Source organism: Oncorhynchus masou, chromosome 27 (genome assembly GCF_036934945.1).
Source record: "Oncorhynchus masou masou isolate Uvic2021 chromosome 27, UVic_Omas_1.1, whole genome shotgun sequence".
Classification (NCBI taxonomy): domain Eukaryota; kingdom Metazoa; phylum Chordata; class Actinopteri; order Salmoniformes; family Salmonidae; genus Oncorhynchus; species Oncorhynchus masou.
In genome coordinates this window covers 60,331,289-60,355,285 of record NC_088238.1, presented here as the reverse complement: position 1 = coordinate 60,355,285, position 23,997 = coordinate 60,331,289, and the positions used below count along the sequence as shown (strand labels likewise).

The following is a 23,997-nucleotide window of genomic DNA, read 5'->3' as shown; positions in this document are numbered from 1 at the left end:
ATTGTCAAATACAAGAAAAAGTAGTCTGGAGGATTATTTGTCTTTTTGAAAATACAGTATTACTGAATTATCCCATAAATCAATACATACCACAACTACACTGAATGACCTGAATTTGTGTTCACGATGCTCCACCACATTATGTTTTCAATTAAAATGTATAATATATAATCATACAGTGTATTAAATATACCGAAACCTAAAAGCATTTTTTTTAATAATCATTATTTATCTGATACAATATCCTGATTACAGATATACAGTCAATAAAGGAACTAGCCGATTAAAAAAGTAGGCTAAAAAAAATCAAGTAGATTTTTATATCATTTAAGGTGATAGACCATGACATTGTTCTTGACAATAGCTCCAATGAATGAGCTTAGTCAAACCCATTAGACCACTCTTCACCCTTGGCGCATATTCATGAGGGCACGGAAGGGAAAGAAAGGGGTGTGACCGAGGTGCATTATTTCAAGACAAACCACCTGGAGGTGAACAACTTTTAAGCTCAAGAGTTTAGAGTGGCAGAGTCAGTTGGAAGAAGACAGTACACAAACATTGACTGACTTCTGAACTACACTGGACTTTCTGGAGACCTGGTTTACGTCTCCACGCGGAATGGAAGGCAGCATTCGATCGCACGGCTTGGCTGGGCACAGCTCCTCTCCTCTCTCCGTCGGGGGTTTACAGATGCCCGCTTCCCTTCTGCGCCCTCCGCCTCTCTTTCTCCGAGCTGCTGCCTGTAAACCGTCGATGGAGAGGGGCTACCCCCGAACCCCGAAGTGCGCACGGTGCAGGAACCACGGCGTGGTGTCCGCTCTGAAAGGCCACAAGCGCTTCTGTCGTTGGAGAGACTGCGTGTGCGCAAAGTGTACCCTGATAGCGGAGAGGCAGCGGGTGATGGCTGCACAGGTGGCACTCAGGAGACAACAGGCGCAGGAGGAAAGCGAGGCCCGGGAGCTCCAGTTCATGTACACCGGCTCCGGGGCGGGGGAGACCGGACTGACCATGGCATCTGGGGTACAGCGATCTGGAAACACCGTGCCAAGAATATCTAGTTATGATGTTTTTGGAACTGAGGACCAAAAAGACGGTGAGTTAGTCCATCGTTACCTGTTGGTATTGAGAGTAGATTTGATAACAATGTTTTGGTCAATTTGATTCATTTGGTTAGTATGGCCGTTTGGTGCTTTATTTGACTTAGACTAAATTGAGATAGGTCTTTTACAATGGAAAAGTCCCACCTGCAATTATTGTTCAAGCTGTTAAAAAATATGCTTGAAATTATAGTCTTAAACCGGGTATTTCATACGTACAAATCGACTTAGATTAACCAATTATTTGTGAAATGATATCTGACCAGTGAGACGTTTTACGCAGCGTTTAAATCAGAAACCCATAGAAAATGCATACAGTTTGAAAAATTAGACATAACGTCCTATCTCATATATCTAATCTAATTCCGTTATTATTTATAATTTCAGATGACAAACTGACTAAGTACAACCTAAACAACGGATTCATGGGCCGGACGTTCTATGCACCTCACACCGCACCACTGTCCTCTCCATTGGGAAAGAACGATACCTCTCCCAATCAAGAGAAAAAACAGGCGGTCTTCGACAAGGAGAGTGGCAGTCAGACGGCTGCTTTTGACCAGCTGTCAGACCACACAGAGAGCCCACGGTCTCTGTCATCCTCGGACCTCGAGTCGGGCAGCGAGTCCGAGCGGCCCAAGGACTACCCTTCGCTGGAGATTACCGAGCCCGGTTGCGCGTCAAAGGACCGGGACCCCACCGAGGTCATGACCAAGATATTCCCCCATCACAAGCGGGATACTTTGGAATCGGTGGTGAAAACTTGCAAAGGGGACATCGTGAAGGCTATTGAACTAGTTCTTAGCTCCAAAGAGAATAAATGCAACTCGGATAGCGTCGGTCTATCTCTATCTGTTCACTCAAATGAACCAAGGCCTACTTTTGGACTTCCAGGGGTAGCGTTGGGGGCTCTGGGTACCAAGTCTGCTTTTTCCCCATTGCAAACCACGCCAACAGCTGCCGGAGGCGAAAGTATGTACGGGCTGAGTCCTCGCTTTGGTATGAATCCTTTGCGTCTGGCCTACTCAACCGCAGGTGGTGTCATACCTAATTTCATGTCACCGTATGTGACGTCCGGACTGATGCCTGTTTTCCCATTCCGCCCGCCGTTGGACTACTCTTTCCCGGGCATGATGCGAGACCTCTCCTATCTCCAGAGTAAAGACTCCCTATGTAACACCGGCATATACTCTCGTATAAATCATGAGAAATAATTTTGGTTCAAGCAACAAAACACACATAGATAAAATGCCCCCCCAAAAAACAAAACAGTTGGACTATTTATCAAACTGCTGTGTAACTTCTTTTACAGGTTGTCTAATTGAAAGTACTTTTGGGGAGGTGATTATGCAGATAATGTTATCACATATGTCTTAAAACATTTTCAGTGTCTTTACAATTCCAATATATTTTTTAAAACTGTACATTTTGTAAAGTTTGTGTCTTAAATAAAACACATCAAATGAAAGGTTTGTTGTATACTTTGTTGTATAATCATGAGAAATATCAGCAGACCTGCTGAGGCTTCGAATTATATGAAGTTCTTTCACGGTTCTATATTCCAGTTATATTTTGCAATCAAGCATAATTAAAATATCCCAACATTTGACCTATTCTATGCATAAAAAATGAATGAATTCTGAAACGAATCAAAGTTGGACACAGAACCTGCTCTCCATATCGAGTTCCGGAACCTGATGCTCTCCATATCGAGTTCCGGAACCTGATGCTCTCCATATTGAGTTCCGGAACCTGATGCTCTCCATATTGAGTTCCGGAACCTGATGCTCTCCATATCGAGTTCCGGAACCTGATGCTCTCCATATTGAGTTCCGGAACCTGATGCTCTCCATATGGAGTCCCAGAACCTGCAACTTGAAGCAAGTGTAATTGTCATTATACTACCTTAAATGGCAAATTATAACATAACATAACAACACAATAATATACATTCATATCAATAATTCACTCTTTTTTTAATCCATTAGTTCCTGCCAAGGAGGCAGCTACTTTTCATGGGGTTTATTATGGATCCCCATTAGTTCCTGCCAAGGCAGCAGCTACTCTTCCTGGGTTTTTTATTAAGGATCCCCATTAGCTCCTGCCTAGGCAACAGCTACTCTTCCTGGGCTCCAGCAAAAATTAAGGCAGTAATATACATTTTACAACAGATTTCACAAAGCATTAAGTGTGTGCCCTCAGGCCACTACTCTAATACAACCCACGATCCAGGTGTATGTGTGTGTACAGTGTGAATGCTGTGTGTTTGTATGTGTGTTTCTACCTGTGTGTGTGTGACTCTTCACAGTCCTCACTGCTTTTTTCAATCTGATTTGACTGCTTGTGTGAATTACTTGATGTGGAATAGAGTTCCATGTAGCCATGGCTCTATGTATACAGAAAAAATATATAATTTCAACACACATAATTTTCAAAGATATTACTGAATTACAGTTCATATAAGGAAATAATAGATTGATAGATAGATATAAATAGATAGATATACTGTGGAATATTTAGAGTATTTATCTCTGGTGTACTGGATGGAATGTAATAGTTAAATAACCCCTCTTTGTTCCGTGACAAACATCATCTTATTTTTTTTATAATTTAGTTTTAAAAGCTTAAAATTAATTGTCATATGTTGTTTGTCATATGTTTTTTTTGTGAGACAGTCAGAGACACAAATAGCTATCAGCCAGTCTCCACAAAGCAGATCACCAGTCAATGGATAAGTTATTTTGAGGTGGCACTAGCCAAGTGGTTACAGCGTTGGACTAGTAACTGAAAAGATTGCAAGTTCAAATCCACGAGCTGGCGTTTTGCCCCTGAACAGACAGTTGACCCACTGTTCCAAGGCCGTCATTGAAAATAAGTGTTTGTTCTTATTAACTGACTTGCCTAGTAAAATAAAGGTACACTGTGATTAATCATTTGTAAATTAAACAGTCAATTAATTAGATAGCTTATCAGTCAATGTAGACTTTCTACGTTTATATTGCTTTATTGCAAACATATTTTGTTTATATTGCTTGATTACAAACATATTTGTCTGTGTTAAATACATTAATGCTAGTTTTAAAATATTCACATTTCACAGTGGGGCTTTTATTTTGAAACGTAGACGGTAAAATCCATGCACATGTCACGTCACATGACCATGTTTCAGGAAGCGCTGATAGTTCACTGGGAAATGTTAAACTAGCTTGCTAGTTTTTGAGTGTAAAGAGCATTTTAACTGCTTTGCAGCCCTCTCTAAGAGAGTAATGTTCACAAACTGTTCCCTCGGACATTGTCATATTATCATTGCTGTGGTTCTTTGGTCCATTTGTGTAGACTCGCGGAAAATCAGAGGAATTTCTTTATCGTGTAAGTCTTTCCCGAAGTAAACAAATATAATGCTGTTGCAAGATTAGCTACATAGCCTGGATTAGCTAGTAAACAAAGCAGCCTCTTAGCACATGTTTACAATTTTGTATGTTTTTTTTTACCAAACTAGGCCTACTGAACTTGTTGAACTAGCTAACGATAGCTATCTAATTAGTTTGACAATATTACAACATTTGAATTATCCTTTGCTTTTTCCCAAGTGTTGTGACTGTCAACAAATCAAATCACATTTTATTGGTCACATACACATATTTAGCAGATGTTATTGCGGGTGTAGCGAAATGCACCTGCCATTGAATCACACATTCAGTCTGGCTATAGGCTAACTATAACATGCAGTAATGTTTTGAATGCTTTTAGAATAGAGTAGAATACATCTTTATTTTTTTTTATTTGCGTGGATATTGTGTCAGCCCGGAGATATTTGAACCGGCAACCCCCTCGTTATATGGTCCATCTCTCTAACCTACCGCCGACCCCAACACGAGCTGGAAAGTCAATACCGTATGAGACTGTAAACAAATGATGATTAATTAAGACAGTGTGGAATGAGAGAGGGAGGTCTGATTAACATAAAGTGGCAGAAGGGGTATCCATTTTGATTCCCCGCCATCGGGGAGACATGGGTGGTCTGTAAGCAGATGTGTTAACCACTAGACAAACCAAGTTTGTAAGTCAAGAATGTCAACACATCACACACGCACATGATGATTTTTTCCCCCCCTTGCTCTCTCCCTTTTAACAGATAAGAGGTTTTATAGAGAAAGAAAGTCCTTCCTGTGTATCGATGGGTCTAAAATGATCCCCTTTGACCAGGTGAATGACGACTACTGCGACTGTATGGATGGATCAGATGAACCAGGTAAAGAGGCTCGTGGTACAGGTTTCCCCTAATCACAAACAGAAGATCCCGGGCCTTTATTCATAAAGGGTCTCAGAGTAGAAGTGCTGTTCTAGGATCAGGTCCCCTCTTTTCATGTAATCTTAGTCCATTATGACAATAAAATGCTAAACTGATCCTAGATCAGTCCTACAATGAGACAATTTATGAATATGGGCCCAGATCAGGCAAGTCCTAACTTTAACCATTAGGAGGATAATGATTTTTCTGATCCTGGACCAACAGTTAAGGGAAACTTTGATCAACTCCAGCAAAGAGGGGCTACAGCTGCAAACAGGTGTCATTGTGCGGACATAGCCTATACTTCACATTGTCACGATGTTGAGTCGAATAACTTTTGTACACCTGAAGTCACCTTTCAGATCACAGGTACAGTATATAGATGAAGCAAAAAAACTGAAGTGAACTGGTAGAATGACTCCGTCACATAGACCATCTTCAAGACATTCTGTATGTTCTGTTCTGCATGTAGCCAAATCGCTGTATTCTAGGACATGTAAGGGTGATTGATTGCTGGCCGGTTATAACATCTAATCAGATTCCATCTTGTCTTTAAGTTTGGTACAATCAATGACTTTCAGATATTTCAATGAGTTGACTTTATAATGTAGTTGAAGTCCTTGTTTAGAGGTGGTAAGTTACCCGTGGTAAGTGGGTGGTAAAACCATGATTTACCTGGCTGGTATAGTGATAGAGAAGGGTCTAAGTGTGTCTATACATCAGGTATACATGAGCAGGGAGTACAACGAGTGTAGGGAGACAACCAGTGCTCTTACACTGACTAGATAACAGCTCTACTGATTCTTGGCGATCCCTGGTTTTGATTTAGTTTATATTAATGTATAAATATTATAATATAATATATTCACACTTGCTGAGATTTCAAGTTCTCATGCGTTTCTTTGAACTCAAGGAACGAGGTTGCAAGTGAAAATAAAATCAGGGGTGTCAAACTCATTTTTTTTTGCCCCGGGGGCTGCATTCGGTCATTGATAGACAAACATTTTTCAGGTCTTGCCATAGATTTTCAAGCTGATTTAAGTCAAAACTGTAACTCTGCCACTCAAGGACATTTGCTGTCTTCTTGGTAAGCAAGTCCAGTGTAGATTTGGCCTTGTGTTTTAGATTGTTGTCCTGCTGAAAGGTGAATTCATCTCCCAGTCTCTGTTGGAATGCATACGGAACCAGGATTTCCATAAGAATTTTACCTGTGCTTAGCTCCATTACGTTTATATTTTATCCTGGAAAACTCCTCAGTCCTTAATGACTACAAGCATACCCATAACATGATGCAGCCACCACTACGATTGAACATATGGAGAGTGGTACTTATCACTGTGTTGTATTGGATTTGCCCCAAACATAACACTTTGTATTCAGGACAAAAAATTAATTGCTTTGCCACATTTGTTTCAGTATTACTGTAGTGCCTGCTTTGGAATATTTATATTCTGTACAGGATTCGTTATTTTCACTATGTCAATTAGGTTAGTAGAGTAACTACAATGTTGTTGACCCATCCTCAGTTTTCTCCTCTATCACACCCATTGAAAGTCGCCATTGGCCTCATGGTGAAATCCCTGAGTGGTTTCCTTCCTCTCCTGCAACTAAGTTAAGAAGGTCGCCTGTATCTTTGTAGTGACTGGGTGTATTGATACACCATCCACAGTGTAATTAATAATTTCAACATAATCAAGGGGATATTCAATGTATGCTTTTTTCAATTTTTACCCATCTACCAATAGGTGCCCTTCTTTGTGAGGCCATTGGAAAACATTGCTGGCCTTTGTGGTTGAATTTGTGTTTGAAATTTGCTGCTCTACTGAGGGACCTTACAGATAATTGTATGTGTGGGGGTACAGAGATGAGAGTCATTCAACAATCATGTTAAACACTATTTTTGCACACAGAGTGAGTCCATGCAACTTATTATGTGACTTGTTAAGCACATTTTTACTCCTGAACTTATTCAGGCTTGCCACAACAAAGGGGTTGAATACTTATTGACTCAAGACATCTCAGCTTTTAATTTTTATATATATATATATATTTTTCTCAGAAAACTTAATTCCACATTGACATTATGGGGTACTGTGTTTAGGCCAGCGACCAAACATATCACTTTAATCCATTTTAAATTCAGGCTGTAACACAACAAAATGTGGAACAAGTCAAGGGGTGTGAATACTTTCTGAAGGCCCTGTATTTTAGGGATTATTATCGAGCCTGACACAGTCAACAAACTGTATGTTTGTATCATTTTTTTGCTATTTTAAGTAATATTCAGTTTGTTTTCGCCCCATATTTTCCCCCTTTTTATTTTTCAACTCGGTCCGTCCGCTGGCCAGATTGGACCCGGTCCGTATGTTTGACACCTCTGTACTAAACGAATCTACTGGCACAATGAAGGAATATATTGTTATCGTGGGTGATGAGGAATAGAGTGAATCTTTAGGCCAGACATATTTTTTATTAAATGTTTAACACATTTCATTTTTGAAAAAGTGAGTCGATAGAGCAAAACCATTTATTATTATTATTTTTTTTAATTAAAAAGTAGGGTCATTATAGCAACCCCAGTTCTACACCTAGCGACCTAATCAGGAGATTCTTGGGGAGGCTAAAAGAGGCATAATTCCACCATAATTATTTTATTGGAACTATAGGACATCATTTAAAATTATATTTTTTGCCTAATTGTGCAATTGTTTAAGTACAACTTTTCACTTCTTCAGATCTATATTTCCTTTTTTTTGAAAACATTTAAACACTCAATTAAATCTGTATCGCCTTATTATAATGTAATTGAAAAGTGGGCTTTGGAAGTTTTGTTTGTTTTAAGGAACACATTCAGTACGACTCATCTAACCAATCTGCCCCTGCAAATCTGGTCTGGTCCCAGAAATTAAACATCTATGTGATTATTTGCTGGACACTGCCACCCTAAGAGTGACTGTGGAAGTGCATGTATTTTTCTTCACAACACCATTCAAGTTTGAAGTTTTAATGTCACATGCACAAGTATAGATGAAATGCCTTTTCTTGCACGCTTCATATGAAGTATAAAATCAGATGAGCTGGTTCGACATAAATCATTATTCCATTGAAAATCTGCTTCCCAATGAAATGCAGTCATCACAGACTTACCTTTGAACTTTGCCCTCTTTTAGGCACTGCAGCCTGTCCTAATGGCCGATTCTACTGCACCAACCTCGGCTACCGCTCTCACTACATACCGTCATCACGTGTCAATGATGGCATCTGCGGTAAAGTTTTCCCTATTGTGCATGGCTAGCAAACTGTAGTGTACTGCACTGTAATGTACTGTAATATACTGCACTATACTGTACTTAACTGTAATGTACTCCACTGTAATGTACTGCACTCTACTGTAATGTACTGTACTCTACTGTACTGTACTGTACTCTACTGTACTGTAATGTACTGTACTCTACTGTAATGTACTGTACTGTACTCTACTGTAATGTACTGTAATGTAATGTACTGTAATGTACTGCACTGTAATGTACTGCACTGTAATGTAATGTACTGTAATGTAATGTACTGTAATGTACTGCACTATAATGTACTGCACTGTAATGTAATGTAATGTACTATACTGCACTGTAATGTAATGTACTGTAATGTACTGCACTGTACTGTAATGTACTGTAATGTAATGTACTGTAATATACTGCACTGTAATATACTGCACTATACTGTACTTAACTGTAATGTACTCCTCTGTAATGTACTGCACTCTACTGTAATGTACTGCACTGTAATGTAATGTACTGTAATATACTGCACTATACTGTACTTAACTGTAATGTACTCCTCTGTAATGTACTGCACTCTACTGTAATGTACTGCACTGTAATGTAATGTACTGTAATATACTGCACTATACTGTACTTAACTGTAATGTACTCCACTGTAATGTACTGCACTCTACTGTAATGTACTGCACTGTAATGTAATGTACTGCACTGTAATGCATTGCACTCTACTGTAATGTACTGCACTGTAATGTAATGTACTGTAATATACTGCACTATACTGTACTTAACTGTAATGTACTCCCCGGTAATGTACTGCACTCTACTGTAATGTACTGCACTGTAATGTAATGTACTGTAATATACTGCACTATACTGTACTTAACTGTAATGTACTCCCCGGTAATGTACTGCACTCTACTGTAATGTACTGCACTGTAATGTAATGTAATGTACTGCACTGTAATGTAATGTACTGTAATATACTGCACTATACTGTACTTAACTGTAATGTACTCCACTGTAATGTACTGTACTCTACTGTAATGTACTGCACTGTAATGCATTGTACTCTACTGTAATGTACTGCACAGCAGTCTACTGTAATGTAATGTACTGTACTCTACTGTAATGTACTGTACTCTACTGTACTGTACTGTACTCTACTGTACTGTAATGTACTGTACTCTACTGTAATGTACTGTACTGTACTCTACTGTAATGTAATGTACTGTAATGTACTGTAATGTACTGTACTCTACTGTACTCTAATGTAATGTACTGTACTCTACTGTAATGTAATGTACTGTAATGTACTGTAATGTACTGTACTCCACTGTACTCTACTGTAATCTACTGTACTCTACTGTAATGTACTGTACTCTACTGTACTGTACTCTATTGTACTGTACTCTACTGTAATGTAATGTACTGTACTCTACTGTAATCTACTGTAATGTACTGTACTCTACTGTAATGTAATGTACTGTACTGTAATGTACTGTACTCTACTGTATTAACCAGATTAGACTATATACATGTTGAATCCTTTTGTTACAGCTTTACTGTCTTTACTTTATTAAGCCAGTCATGCTCTTGTGTAAATGTTGATTAGGTAGTTGAAAGACCAAGGCTTAGTTATTTACATTCATCTTTTGATCCTTCACATTGATGCCACGGACTGCTACTGAACGGGCCACACTGTTGTTTAAACTAGACTACAAACGTCAGTTGTGACTACAGTGGGCTCCACTCCAGTAGGAAGAACACTGTCTCAGTGATGTCCCACTGGTTTGCTCTTCTCTTTGAGAACACATTTTGAATGCTGTCAAAGATTGACATCTTGGAAGTTGTTCTACTCGCTGCCATTCGCTTTAGTTGAGGAAACAAACTGAGATAAAGAGGCAAAACAGTAAACAAGACCCCCCCTCCTCCTCCTCTCCCTTCTCCCCTCGCCCGCTCTTCACCTTGAACAGCATTCTGTCTTCATCCTCAATTCCCCCCCTCCTCCTCCCTCCTCCTCCTCCTCCTCGTCTCCTTGAACAGCATTCTGTCTTCATCCTCTCCTCCTCTACCTCTCCTCCTCTACCTCTCCTCTCTCGCCTCTCTCCTCCTCTACCTCTCCTCTCTTTCTCTCTCCTCTCTCTCCTCCTCCCTCTCCTCTCCTCTACCTCTCTTCCTCTACCTCTCCTCCTCTCTCACCTCTCTCCTCCTCTACCTCTCCTCTCTTTTTCTCTCCTCTCTCCTCCTCTCTCTCCTTCTCTCTCCTCTCTCTCTCTCCTCTCTCCTCCTCTCTCCTCTCTCTCTCTCCTCCCCTCTCTCCTCCTCTACCTCTCCTCTCTCTCCTATCTCTCCCCTCTCTCCTCCTCTACCTCTCCTTCTCTCCACTCTCTCTCCTCACTCTCCTCCTCTCTCTCCTCCTCCTGGCGTGTGAAGCCTGCTGCTGTAAATCCTTTAATTAGATCATTTTTTGTCCCCCCTTCCCTCTTGTCTCTGAGCGCTGCAAGCTTTCAAAAAAATGGAACGTTTCCCGTTATCGCTGCCCCCCCCCCCCGTCACAGGCTTTCCTGTCTGTTTGTGATGGCACACGGCAGCAGCAGGCGATGGAGAAAAAGAAGGAACTAAGGGAGGGAGGGGTTTAGTGTCTGACTCCGGTAGCATTTTACCTTCTCATCCTCCCGCCTTGAATGGAGCCACTTAGAGTTGGTGGTTTGTCCTCTCGGCTCAGTGAGAGCTTTTAACCGTGTCGGGCTCTGGCACTCTAGCTACTGCTCAACCAATGGGATACCAGCGTAATTGAGGAATTTCCAACTGTGACCGCTCTCATGGCCTCTGGTCGCTCCCTGGCAATTCCCGGGAATGAAATCCGACCTAGCTAAGTAGTAGTTATTTTGTCAGGTGCTGAACGTAGCTGTAGGCATCAGCAGATTGGGATTTTTAAATGGCTGCATTTCAACGATCAATAAGAACGCACAAGAGAAGTTTCAGAGGTCAATGTGGCACTCTTGTCTTTTGTTGAGATCTCTTGTTCTTGTGTACCTCATTGATTTGCCTGGTGTGTAAATGCCTTTTACCGCTCTTCCCTCCAGACTGCTGTGACGCTTCAGATGAGTACAGAAGCCAAACGCCTTGCCAAAACACATGCAGGTCAGTTGGACAGGGGAGTCCGTACTTCTAAAATCATACACCTTAGCTCAGGGGTGGACACCTGCTTGTTTTCTTTTCATTTGGCGTTTATCTGATAGCTCAGAGTAGACACCCCTGGTTGCCCAGGTGTAGCCCAGAGTAGACACCCCTGGTTGCCCAGGTGTAGCCCAGAGTAGACACCCCTGGTTGCCCAGGTGTAGCCCAGAGTAGACACCCCTGGTTGCCCAGGTGTAGCCCAGAGTAGACACCCCTGGTTGCCCAGGTGTAGCCCAGAGTAGACACCCCTGGTTGCCCAGGTGTAGCCCAGAGTAGACACCCGCTGGTTGCCCAGGTGTAGCCCAGAGTAGACACCCCTGGTTGCCCAGGTGTAGCCCAGAGTAGACACCCCTGGTTGCCCAGGTGTAGCCCAGAGTAGACACCCCAGGTTGCCCAGGTCTAGCCCAGAGTAGACACCCCTGGTTGCCCAGGTGTAGCCCAGAGTAGACACCCCTGGTTGCCCAGGTGTAGCCCAGAGTAGACACCCCTGGTTGCCCAGGACTAGCCCAGAGTAGACACCCCTGGTTGCCCAGGTCTAGCCCAGAGTAGACACCCCTGGTTGCCCAGGTCTAGCCCAGAGTAGACACCCCTGGTTGCCCAGGTCGAGCCCAGAGTAGACACCCCTGGTTGCCCAGGTCGAGCCCAGAGTAGACAGCCCTGGTTGCCCAGGTCTAGCCCAGAGTAGACAGCCCTGGTTGCCCAGGTCTAGCCCAGAGTAGACAGCCCTGGTTGCCCAGGTCTAGCCCAGAGTAGACAGCCCTGGTTGCCCAGGTCTAGCCCAGAGTAGACAGCCCTGGTTGCCCAGGTCTAGCCCAGAGTAGACACCCCTGATGCCCAGGTCTAGCCCAGAGTAGACACCCCTGGTTGCCCAGGTCGAGCCCAGAGTAGACACCCCTGGTTGCCCAGGTCGAGCCCAGAGTAGACACCCCTGGTTGCCCAGGTCTAGCCCAGAGTAGACACCCCTGGTTGCCCAGGTGTAGCCCAGAGTAGACACCCCTGGTTGCCCAGGTCTAGCCCAGAGTAGACACCCCTGGTTGCCCAGGTCGAGCCCAGAGTAGACAGCCCTGGTTGCCCAGGTCTAGCCCAGAGTAGACAGCCCTGGTTGCCCAGGTCTAGCCCAGAGTAGACAGCCCTGGTTGCCCAGGTCTAGCCCAGAGTAGACAGCCCTGGTTGCCCAGGTCTAGCCCAGAGTAGACAGCCCTGGTTGCCCAGGTCTAGCCCAGAGTAGACACCCCTGATGCCCAGGTCTAGCCCAGAGTAGACACCCCTGGTTGCCCAGGTCGAGCCCAGAGTAGACACCCCTGGTTGCCCAGGTCGAGCCCAGAGTAGACACCCCTGGTTGCCCAGGTCTAGCCCAGAGTAGACACCCCTGGTTGCCCAGGTCTAGCCCAGAGTAGACACCCCTGGTTGCCCAGGTCTAGCCCAGAGTAGACACCCCTGGTTGCCCAGGTCTAGCCCAGAGTAGACACCCCTGGTTGCCCAGGTCTAGCCCAGAGTAGACACCCCTGGTTGCCCAGGTCTAGCCCAGAGTAGACACCCCTGGTTGCCCAGGTCTAGCCCAGAGTAGACACCCCTGGTTGCCCAGGTCTAGCCCAGAGTAGACACCCCTGGTTGCCCAGGTCGAGCCCAGAGTAGACACCCCTGGTTGCCCAGGTCTAGCCCAGAGTAGACACCCCTGGTTGCCCAGGTCTAGCCCAGAGTAGACACCCCTGGTTGCTCTGGCTCTAAATCAGTTACTGTGGTGTACTGTGATCATTTGGAGCTGGAATTTGTTCCCATTGGCATGCCATCCGACATCCCAATTGACAGCACCTGTTTGAAATGGATATGATTTGCGTTTCAGAAAGGATTTTTTGTTGTTGGTATGAATAGCCAAATAAATATTCCTGTTGTCCTGACCGTTCCGTAGACATGTGTGTAGGGGATCGAAGCCTGTTGGGCCTACGCGACAATGATAACCAGGGGACCTTTCTCATACTGTATGTTAGCACCAGGGGGCGTGTTGTCACTGTGCTAGAGACTGAGGGCTGTGTTGACATAATATGATTCCTTTAGCAACTCAACCCTTAATGTGAATACATCATGGATAACATGAGTTCAATAGCCACCACCTCATTGGCTTCTCATTTTGCCGTCTTATTGTGCTTGTTTACCAAATAGAAGTAGAATGGTTAATAACAACAGCAGCCTCTCAGTTAAATTGAGACGTTGTGGATATTTTCCTTCGGGATAATTGGTTCGTTCCAAACGTCTACAACACTTTTAGATTCGGTGTCAAAACAACGAAGGGCTCTAATTCCACTTAAGAAATGCTTGAAAGGAAAAAAAGTATTCTTTAAATATATATACTCGGTGTGCGTACATTTTTCAGAAGCATATTATTTAGCTAGACTCTCTTATGACTCCCAAGTCAAAGCATAGCCACAACCTCTATTAGTAAAACATCCCTAATTGCATTGATGTTCATTGCCACGACTAGCACATGGGTACACCTTCGGCAAACACAAGCACCAATATAGGTTTAATTTAATTTAATTATGCCATATGCCTCAAAACTGCAAACAAACAAAAATATTATACCTAATTTTCGACCTCACAACCTCCTACCCTCTACTGTATCTCGGGCAAATATCTGCTCTTCCACAGAATCCTCCTCTAGCTCATGTACCAAGTTATTTTCCCATTTGGACTGGGGGAGTACACTGTGAGCGCTCCGGAATTGGCCCATGGCATCACTGTTAGAAGAGGATGGGAGGTGTCCGTGGAGACAACAGACGGTGGGTTTTTCTCAGTCCGCGTTTACTTTCTTCCAGGAATCTGGGACAGAGGGAGCGAGCGGAGGTGGAGGGCCAGACGAGGGTCCTGGGTGAGAGGCTGAGACTCAAGCAGCTGCTGATTGAGGAAGGCGTCCTCACCTGGCGGGAGAAACAGGTAGATGTAGCAGTGGTAATATACACTGGCTCCCTGTCTGACCGTCACCCAGGGAAATCAGTGTGTTCCTACCCTGCCCCAATCCTCCACGTCTCCTAGACATATAGTTGATACCGGAATGCATGTTGCAACCATGCCACGTGTTGCTATGGTTACTGTTTAAACTAGCACCTACCCTCATGTATGTACATGCCTAACTACTAACACAATGTTATAACAGCTGTCATGCTTAATACCACCACCACCACTACTACTACAGCCATCCATAATCACTCACATCCACCATACTTAGCCGACTACGATGACACGCAATAGTCAGCCAACTACGATGACACGCAAGAGTCAGCCGACTACGATGACACGCAAGAGTCAGCCGACTACGATGACACGCAAGAGTCAGCCGACTACGATGACACGCAAGAGTCAGCCGACTACGATGACACGCAAGAGTCAGCCGACTACGATGACACGCAAGAGTCAGCCGACTACGATGACACGCAAGAGTCAGCCGACTACGATGACACGCAAGAGTCAGCCGACTACGATGACACGCAAGAGTCAGCCGACTACGATGACACGCAATAGTCACGGAATAGTCACGCAAGAGTCAGCCGACTACGATGACACGCAATAGTCACGGAATAGTCACGCAAGAGTCAGCCGACTCAGTCGCAACACAGATGCACACACAGACACCCTCCTCTGATTGCCAGCTGACAGGCTTCTTATACCCAGGGCACGTTTTGTTGAATATTTCGGGTCAATGTTCTGTTTCTGTGTGTTGGTGATTGACAGATCCAGGCTTGTACAACCCCCTGCCCCTACTGCAGTTCTTGATCCTCTGTTCTGAATGTGTCTCTGTTGATATGGCAGTGTGCTTTAGGGGCTACTCCTAGGAACCTTACACAATGACCCCAAGGGAACCTATCCTGAGGGGAGACTGTTAGAAGAACACCAGACCTGTTAGAGACATTGCTGGAATAATGTATCCTATTAGAATTGTGCTCATATTTTTTCATGTTGAGTCAACAGTTCCTTCCAGCGTACTGAATAAATAATATTTTCTATTATCTTTCTGTCTTGATTTACAAAAAGATTGAGGACTAGATTGAATGACAGTACATACCGTAAAAGAGAATGAAGGACATTCCAACTTTTTTGTAAATCTCCCATCAAAGTTTGCCACCAAATAATATAGTTTTTAGTCTTGTGTCGTTAATGGTAGCTACTCATGCTAGCATGTTAGCACTTAGGCTAGTTGTTTAGGCTTTAAGTTTGATAATGTAGTCTGGAGGCACTTGTTTACCCAGACAGTGCTATACATTGTAGCAGGTATGCTCGGCGCTAACTCAAAATGGACTCCATAAATCACTCTGGCTGCTGAATGTGGATCAGGAAGGAACATACCCCAGAAAGCTAGTCATCCCTATCGTAACCACAGCTCGAGAATTCATCATTGCATTATGAGAAACTCTCAAGAGGGGATATTTGAAAGTAATATATATACACACACACACACACACATACACACACGTTTTGTTCATTAATTGGACTATTACAGAGAGTGATGATAGTCTATGCTTCTCTGTCATTCAGTGTCATTTTGGTGCCACGGCAACACAGCCTGGCGCTGGTGATTTAAATAGTCCATTGTGTAGGCCTCTCTGCTTTTACAGCAGAGCTGCTGCTGTGAATACAGAAAGAGAGAGAGAGAGGGAGAGAGAGAAAAAATAACTGAATAGGAGGCTCAATACTTGAGATTCATCATTAAATCCATTCAGGCCCCACTCTTTAAATGAATGAGATACAATTTAAGGAGTTGTACATTTGCACCCACTTCATCACTTCCATGACTTCTACACAACACATTTTGCCCCCCCACCTCTGTCCTTTTTATACAGCGAAACATGTTTTCATGCTTGACCATTAAGTTTGCCCAAGACATACCGTCTTTACTTTTATTTAGTGACGTATAATTACGTAATAAATGTGTGATGCGTTGTAATGTTGCGTTAGGTCGCCATATGGGCTTATGTGTTGCGTTGAGGATGTCTTCCATTTCGTTTCATCTCCTCAGGCCCAGCTTCGTGACCTGCAGCGGGTCTCTGACAACCTACAGACCCAACTGGATGATCTCAGGAAGGAGGAGGCAAGGAGGAAGGAGGAGGCAGACGCACTCAGAGAGAGGGAGATGGGGGCACGGGAAACGGAGGACAACAGTAAGTGTCATGACAACCAATAGAGTAGTGACAGGGGCTACACAAACAGCGATTGTTAGGCCAGTGCTGAGGGGGTCAAGCTTCCATATAAGGTAATGGGATTCGTTTTGGCACCGAGTGTCGGGGATGAGGTTGTTGTCAGAGTAACGGGTCGTGTTCCATTCTTTGATGGAAGTGGATTGACCCCAACTCTGCAGGGCCGCATTTAGAGTGACATATTGGAGGGCCACAGTTAGGACGAGGTGTGTTTTTAAAAACGCTTTCCGCATCGTAGAAATATGTATATCGGAATGCTGACTAACAGCAAATTTTCTTCCTGTACATCCTCTTGATGTTGGAGTGACAAGTTTAGGGAATATTCCCTTACCACAGTGTGAGTTGGGTTGCAAAAGCTACTGGGAAATTTATCAAAGTTACCAGAATCGTCAGTAAATTTGGTAGAAAACAGAAAATCTTTGGCAATCTATCATAACTTTGGTAATTTAATATATAGTATTCATCAATATCTGTGTCCATATGGTTCAAGAGAAAATAGCCAAATTTAATGGGAAAAAAAGCATAGAATCAACAAAATAAATTGTCCAACTATTGACTTTTTTTCAAAACTGTTTTGACGGCAAAACATTCACAACATTTGCATATTTACATAATAAAAAATATTTAAAGGATATGTCATACTGAAACCCTCATATTAAACACCAGTGGTATTCACTAAGATAATGGTTTATGTTAAGGATAATGTTTTACTGCTTTCTCATTCTATTTGAATTGATTTGATATATTTTACATGTGACAAGGCCACAAAGAAGAACAGAGAAAGTTACAGACACCTATGATAATCTGAAGGACCCAAAAGGGCCACGAGATATCTTGGTGATTACATAAAATCTTTGAAAGACACCAACATTCTGGTAGTTTACTGGTAAAGTTTCCAGTAGGACATGCATTTAATACTGCTTTTCTGGGGCTGGGGCTAGTTGGTTTTGGTTGGGGAAACTCATGGTTTTACACTCCCTGTGCAGGGACTTCAAATCCATTACGTGGGGGGCAAAGCAAAGGTTTGGATATTTAAATTGGATCAGAATTGGGCCTCTGTGTAGTTTGCATAATTAATCGCCTGTGATTCAGTGGCAAAGTGGGAACAGAGAGCGGCAGCCAGGAAATCCCGAATGAATTAGTCACTCACTTTATCAAACATTCTCATTACACCCCCCTTCCCCTGTCAACCAATCTTAATGGAGACAGAATTTAATAGGCCACCATTTTAGGCAACCTGTGTGTTATTAGTAGGGCCTAAATGTTAACTGTGGTATGGTGTTGTACCTAGATCTTCCCTCCTCTTCTTCTTTTCATTTACAACTGTCCTCCGTGTCCTCAAGCTTCAAGATTGATTTGCTGTCGAGGCCCATCTTGCCACCTCCGGGGGGGAAAAAAAAGTTTGGGATCGGGGCGGTGGAAAGGTCACTTGACTTTGGCATCGCCGCCGAGCCCCCATCCATCAGCCTCCCGCGGTGCCAGCTGACCTTTCCCAGGGGCACGTTTTAATGACACGTTAATGACACGCGTGTGTGCGTCGCCTCGGCCGTGTTCCGGAGGGGTACACGGTCTCCCTTTCTGCATCCTTTTCATCACATCTTCTGGGAGTTAAACCCATTCGTTTTCACTTCCCACGCTAATGACTGCTTTGTTTCGGGGGGGGGGGTAGCATGTAGCTGGGGGTAGCATGTAGCTGTGTATGTTCTGCAGACTCATGGCCATTTCTGTGTGTGGAACTGTAGATGTGTTTTTCAGGAATCAGTAGGTATGGTGATGTTTTCGTCGTCGACCTGGAAGGCAAAGTGGACCTTAGCCGACCAGCCAGCTATCCAGAACCACAATGCGTGACATTAAATATTGATTAATTCAGGACTCGCGTTTTTACACAATAAATGAACAGCACTTTATAAATTGGTCAGGGAGCCTGTCAGGGAGCCTGTCAGGGAGCCGGTCAGGGAGCCTGTCAGGGAGCCGGTCAGGGAGACAGTCAGGGAGCCTGTCAGGGAGCCTGTCAGGGAGCCTGTCAGGGAGCCTGTCAGGGAGCCTGTCAGGGAGCCTGTCAGGGAGCCGGTCAGGGAGCCGGTCAGGGAGCCGGTCAGGGAGCCAACCTGAGCAAACATGGACGTGTAAATAATAAATCCGTAACTTTTTTTTTTACCTTGATTGGATATATGTTGTGGTCTGATTTTTTTTCTCTCGGTCCTTCATTTCTCTGCTTGTGTTTGCTTCGGTCATTATATATGCCATTCTGACTCTCTCATGTTCCCTTGTTTGTAGAGGCAAGCAGTGTGCTACATCAGCAAGATCCTGGCTTTTATCCGTTCATAATATGGTATACCTTTTGTTTGTTTGCGGGTTCGTTTTCTGCGTGTAGATTTGATCAGTGGTGTAGTGTACGTAAGTAAAAATGACTTTAAGGTGTTACTGAAGTTGTTTTTTGGGGGGGTATCTGTGCTTTAGTGTTCTCTGACTACTTTTACTTCACTATAATTCCTAAAGAAAATAATGTGCCTTTTACTCGATACATTTTCCCTGACACCCAAAAGTACTCATTTCATTTTGAATGATTAGCAGAACAGGAAAATGGTCCAGTTCACGCACTTATCGAAAGAACATCCCTGGTCATCCCTACTGCCTCTGATCTGGAGGACTCACTAAACAGAGAACATCCCTGGTCATCCCTACTGCCTCTGATCTGGAGGACTCACTAAACAGAGAACATCCCTGGTCATTCCTACTGTCTCTGATCTGGAGGACTCACAAAACAGAGAACATCCCTGGTCATCTCTACTGCCTCTGATCTAGTGGACTCACTAAACAGAGAACATCCCTGGTCATCCCTACTGCCTCTGATCTAGTGGACTCACTAAACAGAGAACATCCCTGGTCATCCCTACTGCCTCTGATCTGGTAGACTGACTAAACAGAGAACATCCCTGGTCATTCCTACTGTCTCTGATCTGGAGGACTCACAAAACAGAGAACATCCCTGGTCATCTCTACTGCCTCTGATCTAGTGGACTCACTAAACAGAGAACATCCCTGGTCATCCCTACTGCCTCTGATCTAGTGGACTCACTAAACAGAGAACATCCCTGGTCATCCCTACTGCCTCTGATCTGGTAGACTGACTAAACAGAGAACATCCCTGGTCATCCCTACTGCCTCTGATCTGGTGGATTCACTAAACAGAGAAAATCCCTGGTCATCCCTACTGCCTCTGATCTGGTGGACTCACTAAATAGAGAACATTCCTGGTCATCCCTACTGCCTCTGATCTGGAGGACTCACTAAACAGAGAAAATCCCTGGTCATCCCTACTGCCTCTGATCTGGTGGACTCACTAAATAGAGAACATTCCTGGTCATCCCTACTGCCTCTGATCTAGTGGACTCACTATACACACGTGCTTCGTTTGTAAATTATGTCTGAGTGTTGGAGCGTACCCCTGGCCATCCGTAATTAAGAAAATGGTGCTGACTGTTTTGCTTAATATAAGGAATTTGTAATGATTTTCTTGCAATTCCATTTACTTTTGATGCATACGTATATTTCAAACCAAATACTTTTAGACTTTTACTCAAGTAGTGTTTCACTGGGTGATTTTCACTTTTACTTGAGTCATTTTCTATTAAGGTATCTTTGCATTTACTCAAGTATGACAATTGAGTGCCTTTTTCACCACTGTAGGTTTGTGTGAATGCCCTCTGTATGTTGTACACTGCGTCATTAGTGTGCATGTGTGTGTGGCGTGAAGTACAGGGTCTTGGAGTCAACTCTATGCTATATTTAAGCAAAAAGGCACGAGAGGGTGTGGTATATGGCCAATATACCACGGCTAAGGGCTGTTCTTAGTCACAACGCAACGCAGAGTGCCTGGACACAGCCCTTAGCCGTGGTATATTGGCCATATATCACAACCCCCTGAGGTGCCTTATTGCTATTATAAACTGGTTACCAACGTAATTAGAGCAGTAAAAATACTTTTGTTTGTCATACCCCTGGTTTACGGTCTGATATACCACGGCTGTTAGCCAATCAGCATTCAGGGTTCGAACCACCCAGTTAATAATAGCATTCATTACCTCTGCTTATCGTAGGTCTCATGCCTCCTTGTTGCCAGTTCCTGGAGTGGTGAACTGAACTGGCAAGTCCCACCTCTGTTAAGCAGGGCTGTGGATGTCCTTCTGTTTCATCTGCATCCTTATAGATTGCTCAGGGGCCTAAACATTTCAGACTGCCTTTCCCTTCCCAGCTACAACCAAACATAAAACACAAAAAAAATAGGTACTTATCACAGTGGGAGGCCGTTCCTTCTCTTGCGAGAAACAAAAACGTAAGCTGCTGCATGCCGACCCTGTAGTGACGAACCTACCGATTTGATTTGTAGTATCGCAATGCTCGTCAGTGGCCAACAAAAAGTGCATGTTCGCCGTACATCCACGGGTGAGCCAGTCACTCTTCATATGTAGGCTATGGGGTGGTAGCTAGCTAAGTGCACGGACGCAATGCGCACAACACTAAATTTTTCACCCAAGCTAGGAGCTAGTAATGACATTATAATTAAATCACATTGGATTAGCTAGTTTCCATGAAATGGCTGCCGAGTTAGTGCAGTGTCCGTAGCTAGCTAGCTATGTTGTGCTAGGTAGCGAATATACAAACGTTAGCTAGCTAGCAAAACATTTGGCTATGGGCTGCCACTGGCAGTATGGGATTATGGAGAGTGTATTCAATTGTTCTTCATCATCTTGCTAGGTAGTTATCTAGCTGAGGCCACCTGGCTAGTAACAACAAGGGTTTATTCTACAAAATTAGTGCCAATAGCTTGGAATCATATACTCTATGCATTGCCAAACAACACTACTGCCACCTTCTGGTTTGGAGTATGTTAACAAGGCTGAGTGTCTGACGACTTCCAAGGTCTTTGCTGTGTGAACACAAAAGAGATTGACTGCCAACATTCTGTTCAGAGGTGCTAAGTACTGTCGGACAGGCAAACGTTTGACAATCCTACCGGTGTGTTCGGAGCTTTACCATTTGAACCAGATTCCTAGTAAATGAAATATGTTATCTTCAATCAATTATGTATTTACTCCGCATGGTTGCTTTTAGTCCTCTTCAGCACGGCGAATAAAACAAAAATATATAATCTAACAAAAAGTAAACCATAGTTAATAAACCAAATTTACAGATATTATGGCCAGTAAGATTGATTGTAGGAACTTTTGATTCCTCCCATCGTCATGGATTCCTCCCATCGTCATGGATTCCTACCATCGTCATGGATTCCTCCCATCATCATGGATTCCTACCATCGTCATGGATTCCTCCCATCGTCATGGATTCCTCCCATCGTCATGGATTCCTCCCATCGTCATGGATTCCAAACAGTCAAGCTCAGCATTTTAACCCGTAAAGATATGGGCCTTTTTCCAGTCAGGACCAAGCTAAAAACCCTCCAAAGGGTAACAAAGAATGAGATTGAAGAGGATTAAATGATCAATATAAACAGAAGTATCCCTTTTAAAAAAAGAAACACTGACCTTTCATACCATCTCGTCTGTCTTTTTATATCTGTACATGTCAATGTGTGGGAAATACCAACACAGGGGCAAGTAGACATTATGATTCCCACATTGCCTGTGGGTTGCCTTTTCTCTGAGCCAAAATGGAGTCTTCTCCTTTTTGGCTGCAGTTGATCGAGGTCGTCTCTGGGGGTTCATATGCAGATATTGGGGAGGGCCGTGTTATTGGTGCTCTCAAAAGCCAATTGCAAAGCGACGTGCGTCAAGGGGGCAATGACTCCGGGAGGATTTAATGGAATAAAGACATAAAAAAAGGACCGTTTATTTAAGAACTGTGTGTCTCATCAGTGGTATTGACTCCATGGTTTAGCGGTTTCTCTTTGGAAATTTAATGGGGGAATAAAACATCTTTAGAGTGATGCATGTTGGGAACGGGTGATCAATTGACTTACAAGTGCACACTCAGACGTTTTTGTTGTTGTTGACACGCCGCCTATGTTAACAGTTTTCGAGCAGCGCTGCGAATGAACTGTAAAGTGTGTTAGCCATCTTCGATCATCGTAGGCTAATCTCAAGCCTTTTTATTCTGTCACTGTTCCTATTGAGGGAAACCGATCCTTCAAAAGCTTCTATCAATTCCTAATACGTGCCAGGTACCTCTACACAACTCCTCCCACACAACAGACGTGCACTATCATGTGAGATCGTATTAGGGGGATTAACGTGCGTACACATTGACTTTAGTCTATTAGTATTCCTAGATCTCTATCTATCCGGCGGCGGTAATTTAGCTTTTTAAAGGGAAAATGTCACACGTTGTTTTGACAGAGCGCGGACAGCATTACCCGAGTCATCACCCATTTTATTTTTCTTTCTCGCTAGGCTAACCGATGTCGCTCGTCATTCACAGTCTTAATGGGAGGTCTTTGTTTGGCAAAGAATGTTGGGGGAGATTTGTGGTTAAATCCACCTTGAATACGGAAGCGGGCACATTAGTGGGGAGGAGGGGGCGGGAGCACTGATTGCACGGGTTGTTTTTTAAAGAACCTTCTTCCTAATGTCCGTGGTATTGGGTTCACAAGGAGGTCGGCAGTCACCCCCCCCCCCACCAATCTTCCCATAAATGCAGAAAGTAGTCTATCTACGTGCACCATATTATCCTCCCCCCTCCAAACCCCTGGATATTAATAGCACTGGAGTTGAATGGGGGGAACCCGGTTACTGGGATTTACTGCCCAAAACCACTCCCTTTTCCCGGGATAAATCACTGTGAAAAAAACGGTCAATTATTATAAATTATTTATATGAGCAGCAGCATGGCGTGAAATGGAACTGTTAAAAATGATATGCCATGTCTAAATCTGGCTTCTCTATGGCCTCTGCCTGAGAGAACGCTCAGGGTGGGGACAGACAGCCCGTCTCAGTATGGAGTGC

The 23,997-nt window shown here is 43.6% G+C and overlaps 2 protein-coding genes across 4 annotated transcripts in view; both read left to right on the top strand.

The window, feature by feature from the left end:
- The first annotated feature begins 475 nt into the window (after positions 1-475).
- Positions 476-2,565, top strand: LOC135516479 (doublesex- and mab-3-related transcription factor A1-like). The gene is made up of 2 exons (XM_064940818.1): positions 476-1,093; positions 1,485-2,565. Exons 1-2 carry the CDS (start codon positions 619-621, stop codon positions 2,309-2,311), a joined length of 1,302 nt encoding a protein of 433 aa, XP_064796890.1. The 5' UTR covers positions 476-618; the 3' UTR covers positions 2,312-2,565.
- Positions 2,566-4,271: 1,706 nt separating this feature from the next.
- Positions 4,272-23,997, top strand: part of LOC135516478 (glucosidase 2 subunit beta-like) — a 290,273-nt gene continuing 270,547 nt past the window's right edge. For all 3 annotated transcript variants that reach the window (XM_064940816.1, XM_064940815.1, XM_064940817.1), the window contains exons 1-6: positions 4,272-4,466; positions 5,233-5,349; positions 8,559-8,654; positions 11,756-11,813; positions 14,663-14,780; positions 16,858-16,999. In XM_064940816.1, coding sequence (XP_064796888.1) covers positions 4,364-4,466; positions 5,233-5,349; positions 8,559-8,654; positions 11,756-11,813; positions 14,663-14,780; positions 16,858-16,999 — 634 coding nt within the window. In that variant the 5' untranslated portion in view covers positions 4,272-4,363. The remainder of the gene's footprint in view (positions 4,467-5,232; positions 5,350-8,558; positions 8,655-11,755; positions 11,814-14,662; positions 14,781-16,857; positions 17,000-23,997) is intronic.

Excerpts from the sequence above, each read along its gene's own strand:
- LOC135516479 (XM_064940818.1), top strand. The coding sequence starts at position 619 with ATGGAAGGCAGCATTCGATCGCACGGCTTGGCTGGGCACAGCTCCTCT. Across the intron at positions 1,094-1,484 it reads AACTGAGGACCAAAAAGACG|ATGACAAACTGACTAAGTAC; the intron begins GTGAGTTAGTCC and ends TTATAATTTCAG.